At 32.7% G+C, this 12,117-nt stretch overlaps 1 protein-coding gene across 2 annotated transcripts; it reads left to right on the forward strand.

Moving 5' to 3' along the window:
• The first annotated feature begins 214 nt into the window (after nucleotides 1-214).
• Nucleotides 215-11,488, forward strand: LOC117332376 (nuclear protein localization protein 4 homolog). Of its 2 annotated transcripts, none has more exons than XM_033891273.1 (15): nucleotides 215-321; nucleotides 847-930; nucleotides 2,147-2,259; nucleotides 2,424-2,642; nucleotides 3,020-3,068; nucleotides 3,443-3,537; nucleotides 3,885-4,008; nucleotides 4,337-4,516; nucleotides 4,898-5,059; nucleotides 5,506-5,632; nucleotides 6,195-6,355; nucleotides 7,046-7,225; nucleotides 7,508-7,624; nucleotides 8,597-8,708; nucleotides 9,219-11,488. In XM_033891273.1, exons 1-15 carry the CDS (start codon nucleotides 301-303, stop codon nucleotides 9,380-9,382), a joined length of 1,908 nt encoding a protein of 635 aa, XP_033747164.1. In that variant the 5' UTR covers nucleotides 215-300; the 3' UTR covers nucleotides 9,383-11,488. The 2 variants fall into 2 exon arrangements, with proteins under 2 accessions (XP_033747164.1, XP_033747158.1); XM_033891267.1 differs by lacking the exon at nucleotides 215-321 and adding an exon at nucleotides 569-690.
• Nucleotides 11,489-12,117: the final 629 nt, after the last annotated feature.

Raw genomic sequence — 12,117 nt, forward strand, 5'->3', positions numbered from 1 at the left:
GCTGTCGACAAAAAAGAAATGTAGTATAGTATTATGTATAGATAGGTGAAATGACATTAAAATAAGACAAAATAAATATTTCCTTTGATGAATATTTATTTTTATTTCATTTACTAATTATCAGATGAATAAAGTGAGTCGGGCAAAACACCGGCATGTGATCTCAATCAGAAAAGCGTTTGATTATCAGGTTTTGTTAAGCACAAGATGAAGAGTTCATCTCATTGAGACATTCTTTAGTCACAGCTGTCTGCTTGCCCCGAGAAAAGTAGAAATAGTCATTACGATTTCTACTGAAATATGTCAAAATCTAAAAACATAGTAAGTTGGTTTTGTATTTTCAACATTTTCTTTAAAATTATTAGAGACTAAGTTCATCGTCATATCTCTATTTAAAGAGAATTACATACGTACAAAATTTAGCCTCATTGCTATATTTCTGCATGTCATGATAATTCCTGTGTAACATTCTAATTTTATCCAATGACACTGTTTGACGAATGTTCCAGTAGGAGAAATGGGTTGTCATCAATAAGTTAAACTTGATTTATCCGCTTCCTTGAAGACGACATTGAGATCTAAATTGAAATAATTATCACAATATTCATTAGTGTCAATATTGGTTATTTATCAAGTCAGTAGGCCTATATATATGGTACAGATAAGATGGGAGTACCCCCATCTCCATTGGTAAGAATTGGTTTCATGATTATTAATGATTGACAGAGTTTAGTGAAAAAAAATTTCGACTTTAAATTGTTTCAATCTTGCTTTTACACCAAATTTCATGAAGTGACTTCATTTTATAATGTATTTCTGTTTATTATATTTTCATTTCACTTACAGATTGTTCGTGTTCAGTCTCCAGACCATGGAACAAAGAGAGTGGAAGCCAAACAGAATGAGACAGTTGCTGATTTCTTGAATAAGGTATCAAAATCTGTCTACGTCTACATAGTGACCACCTTCATCTATTTGAAGATCATGGCATGTGATAGTGGGTGCTAGGCCAAGAGAAGAGACAATTAAGGATAGTGAAAGGGAATATATATATTCATAAAGTATTAAGTCAGAAGTGATTTTGGTATAGGGACAGCTTGAAGCAGTCAGCAGAGGTAATGGAGGTTATGTCTACTATTGTGCAAGGGGAAAAGGATTGTCATACCTAGCCTGTGTTCTACATTCATGTACAGATACGCTCCTGCTAAATTTGGGGGGGGGAAGGGGGGTGTAGAATGTTACCCATGTCTGCTTGGCATGTCCCAATGCAATGAAGCTGATCTCGGGAACTGCTGATATGATCCGCACCAAACTGTTTCAGGATGTCAAGGGGCATTGGGGGCATTTATATCTTGCAGATATTTTCTAGTTTTATGTAGTGTTGTCAGTTGCATGACTCTCAATCTGTCTTCAAATGAAGCCAGTTAATATAAGTTGTTGAAGCAAATGTCACCAAACTTGAGGTGTTTCTAAATTTGCTGGTCTACACTACATTTCTATTTGTTTATGTCTCTTTTAATATAAGGGTCCCAATTACTGAGCAAGTATTTTCTAGGGATGATCCGACAAGTGTTGCCTGCATCATGAGAGATGACAGATATAGAGCTAATATTTAGATGTTAACAATATATAAGACATTCCCACTTGAGATTTAAATGTATAGTGACCTAAATATTTTGCTTTGTCTACATGTTGTAATTTCTTTCTGTGCAGCATATTAGGACATCCAGTTGACCCTTAATTTTTAGCAATTTCAAATCAAATAACTTTTTCTCAGAAATTGTATGGGTCAAACCATCTGTCAAATGGACATGTCCCTTCAATCCAAATTGTCAAATCTGATTTTGGGGAGTCAAACATATACTCTCAAGGGTCAATGGAAGACCTGGCATGTATTTGCGATGTTGTGTTTGTGTTCCGTATTAAGTAAAAACACTAATTGATCAACATTTTCCTTTCCAAAAACGGTAACATCAGCATGATGCCCAATACTGGAATCCTCTATAATAAGCCCATGGGATAATTTCTTGATTCAAGTTATAAATTATGTTAAATAATATCTCATGAAAACATTCCCTGTTAATACCAGTACTGCCTAAATAAGTAACTGAGAAATGTGTACATTCATGCATACTTTCATCTACAGCTTCAAGCTGAATTTGGACTGGGTGACACAGGATGGAACGTTTATAAATCTAGAGACAAGAAAGACTGGATCAGAACATCTCGTGCCAGAACATTGGACTCCTACAAAATTAGGTATAACTTATTATGAATAAAATTATATAATAAAAAACATTCTAGCTAGATGGCAAAAATTGATATTAAGATTTCGTGTTTGTTGTACGTGATACCTGCATTATTTGTCTTGAAGAATCCAATTTTTATGATTTGTTAATTTTTGATGTACTTTGATGTTGCAGACATGGAGATATGCTGTACTTATTTTTGGCCAGCAAGACAACAAAGAATCAAGACTTCGGAAACATAGGACAGAATATTGAGGTATCACCTGGCTCCTCCCAGATGTCATTGGGTATGTCTTCACCTATCCCTGGACGGGGAGGAGTTATCGAGGATGAGGTGGACCAGATTCTGGACAAAGAGGATGGCAAGATTTACAGAAAACGCAATGAACAATTGTAAGTACTGATAGGAGAGATAATATAGTGAACATTATAAGTGTGTTATTCCATATGGTTGTTTTGTACAATTAAACCATTTTGATTAGAAAATTGATCAAACTTCTCAATTATTGAGTCATTCAAAACAGGTGTTGCTGAATGATAAATAAGAGAATTTAATATGTTATTAAGAATGGTACAACATGTATTTGACCTATCTAATCATCACAGTTGTGACAGGATGTTTACTCTAAATAGTCAGCATTCCTTACTGATTTTTAAACAGATTGTATTCAATTTTATTTATTCATTTAAGAAATATAACCTGTTCAAGGCTGTTGAGGGATATTGACTAATTGAGACTAATTGTTTTATGTTATTTGCTTAAATTTTAGATGTCACCATGGTCCACAAGGAAAATGTCTGCACTGTGTACCACTGATGGTAAAGTATCATTCTTCTCAGATATTTGTTAATATTTTTTTTACCATAGTATGTGTTACAGTGAGTGAGGCATGACCTGTTAACTACAATTTTTTTTTCATCTTTATGGAAAAAATATGAATGGTTGACAATGTTGTTAAGTGTTTTCCATAATTTTGGCACAGCACTTTTAGCTTTCTAAAATTCTATTTCTTTTCAATGTTAATTTATTGTAATGTTGAATTATTTTGAAGATAAGTTTGACTGCAAGAAATCCAAGGATTATTTTCAACACTAATTTATTTTCAAATCTAGCATATTATCAGAATTTTAAAGCACAAAGATTTTATAAATGATATGTCAACAAAAAATAATTCTATTGGATTTTCTTTCAGCCATATGATGAGGAATTTCTACACAGCTGTGATCCTCCTATCAAATTCCTCTCATTTCACTCACACTTACGTAAACTGACTGGTGGTGTGGATAAGTAAGTAAGATATATAATGTCTTAATTCAACAGACATAAAAAATACTCATCAAATATGACTTTCAGAGTGTTCAGTCTAGAATAAAACTTATATTTTCTTGGTAAAAAGAAACCAATATATCAAGATTCTTATTGCAATTTCCTTATGTATATTCCAATAAAAGAATAGCACAAAAAAGAATAAGTATGTTATGAGCAATAAAAAAATGCCTTTTCAGCCTAAACATTGTAATGCTGATTTTCAATGTCTTAACCATGAAAGTATTTGATTTTCTGACATATTTGTGTGAATTTTAATGAAGAAACATCTGAAGATTAACATGAAAATTAATTTTCTTATTATTCAGAGGGAAATTTGCCTTCTTGGAAAACATAAGCTGCAAAATAAAGACTGGATGTACAGAACATCCGCCTTGGCCTGGAGGTATCTGTACAAAATGTCAGCCCAATGCAGTCACACTCAACAGACAGGTACAATGATACATGACCTTGATGTATAAAATGTTGGCGAGTTCTAACAATACTTGCAGACATCCACTTTATCTATCAGAAATCTTAGAAAAAATTCTATTTAGTGATATTTACCTGCAAAGGAAGATTAAAATTTAGTTATAACATTCTTATTTCAACTTTTTCTTCTGAACATTAGACATGTAACAGAAATCTGAACAAGGAAGACACTAGCTCTAGTAATGAATGAAAATTAAATAAACACTGGTATTATTGTTTATCATATTATTTGATGATAAAGATGATAGTTATGCTTCGTTAAACCTTTTAACTGATTTCTTACTTGCAGAAATACAGACATGTAGATTACATAATGTATGAAAATGCCTCTATTGTTGATCGATTTCTTAACTTCTGGAGGACAACGGGCAACCAAAGAATTGGAATTATGTATGGAAAGTATGAGCCACATAAAGACACACCACTGGGTATAAAGGCCACTGTTTGTGCTATCTATGAACCACCCCAGGTAAACTCATCTATATTATAATCAGATTAACATGGCAGATTTTATCCATTAATAGCAGAATCAAAGTGCAATAATGTCTGAAGTTTTCAAGTTTATAAATTCAAATTTAATGGATTTGAAAAATAAAATGACATTTAAAACATTTTGAATATTTAACAGGCAACTGCGTCATTAAAAGAATTCTACCTTCATACTATCACTTCATGTACATTATCTTAAGCAAGAAATCACTTTGCTATTTAGTGTAGTAGAACAAGACATCCAATGTTTCTAATAGATTTTATATTTAATAACCTTTTGCCAAGTACCTTGCCTTTACCACTTTACCACATGTACTCTTATTGTAAGATTATATATTAATGTATGGAGTTTTTATTTCAGGTTAGTTCTAAGAGCAGGGTGGAACTGCTGGAAGATCCAAAAGAAGACTTAGTCAATAAAGTGGCTGATAGGCTTGGTATTGGCCCAGTAGGCTGGATATTTACTGACCTCATCGCCGACGACCTTGGAAAAGGAACTGTAAAACACTTCAGAGGAAATATTGTAAGTAGGATGTCATAATATCTATTGTTCAAACCGACCAGTGTCTTGAGTACTTGTAACAGATAATTTCTCGTTTTGTAATCTGTAGTGAGGCCATGGTACCTCATCCAGTAGAGTATTAGATAATGCCTCCTCTGGTGAAGTCAGGACTGAGGAGTGTGGTTTGATCCCTACTGGGGATGGTTTGTGTTTCTGCATTCAGTAGCTCCTCCTCCTATTGTTCAGTGAGGAAGTCACCTACTACTATAGGGAGATGACCCTGGCTTTCCTGAAGGGTTATAAACACAATAAACAAACACATTCCAATCATTTTAATTAGGAATAAAGCAGTTCAATTAATGAGTCTTGATAGTCTGTTAATTATTTATTAGCCATCAAGTTTTACTTATTGACAGAAATGATATCATGTTTACTATAAACAACATTTTCTCTTTATTAATTTACAGAATTCACATTTTCTAAGTGCTGAAGAATGCATCATGGCAGCAGATTTCCAGAACAAACACACCAATCCATGTAAACTAGCTACAGAAGGGCACTTTGGTTCTAAGTTTGTCACAGTTGTCGTAACAGGTAACATATTGTAATTGACACTATTGGGACTAAAAATAATAGCATTAAAAAATCAAAATAGATAAAAAAAATTTGAATGCTTACTGAGTTTAAGATATATATTTTGTATTGGAGTAGTATTGATGCATACATTACAGTGTTGGGAATTTCATTTCAATATACAATGTAATGATACATAATCATAGAAGAGGCAAGCTTCAATATTATGTAGAAGTGTATATCTGATTGAGGACTGCTTTCAGAAACAACATTTTCAGTCATTTCCAGAATTTTAATTGATGCAATTAAAATTTTATTTTTTTCATTGGTGAAAATCCAATGCCCATAATTCCAATTGCCTCTCTTGATTTACAGTAATCTTGTCAGTCCCAACATATTTGTTAAAAAAAAACCCAACAATTTTGAAACAATCAACCTAGATTTATCACTGTAGGAATTCTCAGTATGGTCTAATTGTCAGGAAAGGAAGTTATTGGACTTTAGGGGTCCTTTGATATCACAGCAGCTTCTCTGTCTATAACTTGTTTCTGTGGCACATACATGTACATGTTTACCATACTAGGTGATGCCAGTAACCAGATCCACTTTGAGGGCTATCAAGTATCCAATCAGTGTATGGCTTTAGTGAGAGATGACTGTCTGATACCAACCAAGGACGCACCAGAACTAGGCTACGTCAAGGAATCCTCAGACAAGCAGTATGTGCCTGATGTATTTTACAAGGTCAGTTTATTTTAATATTTGTATTAACAATGTAATTTAAAAAAAAAAAAAACAATCAAATAGCAAGTATATTATTATATATGATTATATTGCATCAGGTATGAAATTGCTGGCAGACAATATACGTTAAAATTAATTATTCCTGTATTGTACTTTTTAAAAAAATATTTGAAACTTGAGTGAGCTTGGTTTTTCAATGCTTCTAGTATTCATTTTACATATTGTTGGTAAATGAAAACTTTATGTATTGAAAGAGATATTTCACTTTGAATGTGTATTAGATTGAAACTGAATTTTCATTGCCAGTATTTCCATTATAGAAACTGAATTTTGATTTTTCATTAGTTCATGTATTAAAACTGAATTTTCATTATTTCATGTGTGGAAACTGAATTTTCATTATTTCGTATTTTCATTATTTCATGTATTAAAACTGAATTTTCATTATTTTGTATTTTCATTATTTCATGTATCAAAACTGAATTTTCATTATTTCCAGTATTGAAACTGAACTTTCATTATGTCATGTATTAAAACTGAATTTTCATTATTTCATTAATTAAAACTGAATTACATTAATATGTATATTAAAACTGAATTTTCATTATTTCATGTACCTATTAGAACTGAATTTTCGTTATTTCCTGGAGTGAAGAATTGAGTTGGTCTATTTCATTTTCTCATCTCTAGATAAAAGATAGTTACGGCAATGAAATAACCCAGCTAGCCCGTCCCTTACCTGTGGAGTATCTACTCGTTGACTTGCCAGCAGCCTTTCCACTCACAGCACAATATACATTCAAGTCCCATTTACATACAGAGATCAAACCTTTCTCTGCCTCCAACAGAGATCAACTAGGGGAAGCTCAGGTAATATATAGCAGTTAGAAGGAGATTAGGTATTAGATTTAAACGACCACAAATTATCTGATAGAACACAGGTAACATATACATCTGACACAGAATCAGTGTATAAATGGTATACAAATACTGAATCACACCCTCAGTTTCAGAAGATGCTAAAATGTGTTCATTTAATATCTTTTGTCTGTAGATTGAATATTCCTTAATTTTATTATATATTAATCTGTTGTGAGTTAAGTGTGTTGTAAAGATACTCAGCATGTGTTAATTCTTCTTTATATACTTCAGGACTTCAATGCCCTGGTGAGCTATTTGCAGCAGTTTCCTCCTAACCGATTCCTGGAAGCCATGTCCGATTTCCATATCCTCGTTTTTCTTGGTACCTCTGACATGTTACCAGTTCAGGTATGTTTGCTGTTTGCCAGAAGAAATTGTAAAATGTTAATTTGGGGATTGTTTTACTCCATCATCTATAACAATAGAAACCATGGAAAATAGGCTATGTATTTACAAGGGTGGTTTTACATAACAAGTGATGAATGGAGGAACAGGAAATTAAACATCATGATTTTTAAGTGTTCAACCACTAAACAAGTTATGTTATCATTTGCAAGATTTGGTTTGGCTTATGCCATTGAACAGGTTTTTAAGGCAACCACATAATGAAGGTCTGGTATTTTATCTCTTAAAAGTATTTACCAAAAGATTCTGCTGAAAATCTTAAGAGGTTCTGACTGTGATGGAAAAATTATTTTATTGAAAATTATGATAAAAAGCACAATTAATTCTTCATAGGATTGTTATTTTTAAATTTTGTCTCCAGATGTCAATTCCTAATTTGATAGACTTTGTTGGGCAGTCGAGTGTCTGGCTTGACCAGGGAAATACAGTACTTTTCTTTAGCTTAGTCTAAAGGCTATATTTGAGCAAGTGATGCGATTAAAAATAGCATCAATTTCATAGTGCATGTATAAGAAAGCCATACTGGACAGGGCATAGCATTCAAAAAAGTAGACTTTCACCTATCTGTACCAAGTACATATGGTATCAAATAGGATTTAGCCTTCTTTGCTTCTTGTTTGATGACTTTCCTGTAATTCATCTTTCCTCCCAAAGATAATTTGGGATACTGTCCTTGTCATATTCGTTTTCTCTTCCTCATGCGGACTCTATTAACTCTAATTTTTCAAGCACATTTTCGTTCAGCCATTTTTGTTTATATCCGAACATCAGCATTCACACAGCACTATGGGATTTGGGAGCCTTTATATGGAATCCTCACCTGCATATTATTTTGTCCTAGACGAATGAAGCATTGCTGCAGTTAGATTTCAATGATAAAGGTTAATTACATATGTTCAAATTTAATCTTGACAGGAGAAAATTGGAATGCTATTAGACGCTGTTAAGATAGATGATGAGAAACTTGCTTCTGATTTCAAAAAGACAGAAGAATGGGCAACAGTAGAGGAGATGATGGCTGCTCATGGTAAGTGAAAGGGAGAGTTCCCTCCCCTGTTTCTAGACGCATACTTTTCCTGTGGGAATCACTAAAAAATCACTAAAATTTTAAGTATTCACTTTATCCCTTTAGTATTGGAACCCACCAAAAAAAATTTAAATGGTGTAATGGACATGACAGAGAAAATTCTGCGAAAAGTTGTATCTGCATCTGATTCAGTAGTTGTAAAGGTTAATGTATTATAACATTATATACAGGGGCGAATAATTCCACTAGCAAATATTTGGATCTCGTAGATTTCATGTCAGGACTCAAGAAAATTGATTCAAAATCTGGTGCACACTGTTAGGTCATAGAAAGAATTATAAGCAGTGAACAGCTAATGCTGCTCTATAAAAAAGGATTTTATAAAAGAATGCTCCAGTGTTATTTTTGGTAAAAATCCCAATAATATTCATGCTGACATTAATAATGACTGACAATGTATAGTGTTAGTATTGTATGATATGCTTACCCAGGTCTTATGATCAATTCCAGAACCATCTCCAGGTCTGTCCAGGGAGAGATCATATGTAGGACCTGGAGCGTCTCCCCTCCCACCGATTGGGGCATCTCCCGGGACGTCGTGGACCTGTGCACACTGTACATTTATAAACTCCTCAGACAAAAGTGCCTGTGATATGTGTTCGTTACCAAAGTAACAACATTGAGTGTGCTTGCTATTCAAAATGACAACACATAATGATTGAAAACTATTTATATTTACTTACAAGCTTATGATACAAAAGAAAGTCTTTTGCTAGACTTTGTACATTGGATCACCAAACATCACTTATGCATGTAGCCCACGTTACTTGTTGAAGCGTAAAGTGTAGTGCCTAGATGCCTTGAGTTTTTTTGTAACTAATGTATTCAGAGTCATTTAAAGGTTTTGTTTAAATGTTTTGTGTTCATTGGTCAGTCATTCCAACCTTCAAATCAGCGTAACACGGAAAATCCATGAACTTCTCAATTGTTTCTCCAAACTTTAAATCTTTAATATTCTTCAAAGCATTTTAATGTTCTTGTGTTAAGTTTGAAAGAGCATTTTTTCAAGGTGATATTGCTTCATATGTGCATTAGGAGAAATTTATGAAATATACACCGTGGTATTATTGGAATCCATATGTCTGACTAAAGTGAAGTATGAAACAATACTTTTTATGGAGAGTTACTTATGTCATCAGACATTCACTTTTTCTGTTACATTTTTTATTGGCATTTGACAAGTCAATACTGTATATTTATTTGGTTCTCTTTGTATGGTTGGGTATGTCATTGTTTGTTAGACAAGCTGTGTGTAAGTAAGATATAGGTGTACATTGTCATCTATATCCTATTGTGAGGTCCAGTGTAGATAATTTATGACTATTTGTTACAGGTTTATAGTAATTAACTGGGTATAAGCCCAAAGAGATAGTCATTGAAACTGGGATAGAGTAATAGGGTAGGGACACGTTTCTCAATTTATACAACCTAAATATCCAAATAATGCACATATCATTAACTTCATTTTGACATCAATTATTCCGAACATCACATACTTTCCAGAACTTGAATTTTGTGTGTGTGTGTGTTTTTTTTATTTAAACATTTACAATACCAAGTTATTGATCAGGTATTTCTACAAATGTCTTAGAAACTTCTTTATAAACTAGATATGAGAGGTATGTTATCTAATCAAGCATGTCTAGTAAACTGATTAATAAAAAGATACATATTGAATTTAATATATGTTACTTTGCTTCATTTTAGCGCCATTTTCACTATAACTACCCCATTTCTTCTTAGCACAGATCCCTGTATCTCTGAATATCTCACCTTGACAGACTGTAGTTACACATGTATATCCTTTTGATTGTTACAGAAACTGAAATGTACATAGTAAAGTAAGGAAATCAATTATCAATTGATTCCACACGGAAAATGTGTAAATACCTCGTACAATATGATGTTTGATTTTTGTCTGAGCTACTATTTTGTAAGAAATTCATAAACTGAACATGTTATAAATATGTTCATGTGATGTATAGAAATGCTCCTAACAAGGCGTCTGTAATCCTTATTTTATCTGTCTGTCAGTATGCACCAAGATCATACCCAATATTACCCTGTTATCCTTTCTAATTTAGCAGCAACATTTGCGTTATAAGTAACAGGTATAAATATACGTGTATATCTAACATCACTAATAATATGGTATTTTTGTACAAACATTCTACAATTCATTTAGTGCTATCTTCTGTAAAGATGTATACAGAAACCACCTGTTTATGAGAAGGTATTGTAGGAAAGCATTATGAATTAAGGGGAGAAAGATGTACATTTTCCTAAGACAGAGATGATATATCAAAACGTAACAATAAATCATATGACCAGATATGTGTCATTGCTGCTGTCTACTTCAGTTACATCTCAAGTGTGATGTTTTGTTATATAGAGAAACCCTACTATGTACTTCTCAGTTTTCATCAAAGTAACTCGCATCCATGTTATTAAAGTAAAATGTTGCAAATCGCAACTAAATAGTACTTGTCAATCAAACCAAGTATAAGTTTTGAAAGCATTTTTATGCAATATATGTGATCTAGATTACAGAAGATACTTGAGTGGGTAATTCCTCCTAACAGTTTCGTTATAGTTCACTGTGTTGATATTGCCTAATTTAGATAGCTTAACTTATGTACTATTTATGTGCTCAATAAAAGTATGTATGGTACTCCAGTACAAATGCTGTAGAAATAAAATATTCTGTCTGACACCTTTAAGATTTTGTTTATTTTATTAATTTGCTAATCAGTTATGCTTTACTACAGCTTTATAATCCAAACTATGTTTAAATACATAATATCATCAATTTTCTAATCTGAAATATTAAAATATTTCCTTAAGGCTATATGCCACCTTTCTGTGTATCATGAGAATTACACTAAAGTCAGTATGTTATGTCGGGTATTTTCTTTCAACCATAACATGAGAAAGAAGGATTTAATGTGTTTGGCTTAAGGAAATTACATTTAACAGATTATGTGTTGATTTTGCTCATGGTTACTTAAATAGTTTTTAATGCCATAACTGAACACAAGTTGGATCTAATGTTTATGGTAACGGACATCCCGGTAGCATGATTATATCCTTAAATATGGAGTGTAGGATTTTTCCATGTAGTATTCAGGGATTAGGAATATGTAATGAATACATATTGGTGGAGTCTGTTATTATGATGGAAAGGACTAGTTTAATGGCTAAGATATACATTTGAGAAGTTATGCATGATGCAAAGACGAACATTAGAAGGACATACAGTGTACTAGTATTGCTCTGAACTGGGAACCCTATACAATTATTGTTACCATCATATATGTTAAATGAGAAAAAAGTACAGATGTAGGTATAT

The sequence above is a fragment of the Pecten maximus genome, chromosome 1, assembly GCF_902652985.1.
Source record: "Pecten maximus chromosome 1, xPecMax1.1, whole genome shotgun sequence".
NCBI lineage: Eukaryota > Metazoa > Mollusca > Bivalvia > Pectinida > Pectinidae > Pecten > Pecten maximus.

Bases quoted from the DNA above. Each gene is read 5' to 3' on its own strand.
- LOC117332376 (XM_033891267.1), top strand. From the start codon at position 667: ATGGGAGTACCCCCATCTCCATTG. The intron at 3,069-3,442 runs GTAAAGTATCAT...ATTTTCTTTCAG, and splicing joins TGCACTGTGTACCACTGATG to CCATATGATGAGGAATTTCT. The intron at 8,709-9,218 runs GTAAGTGAAAGG...GATCAATTCCAG, and splicing joins GGAGATGATGGCTGCTCATG to AACCATCTCCAGGTCTGTCC.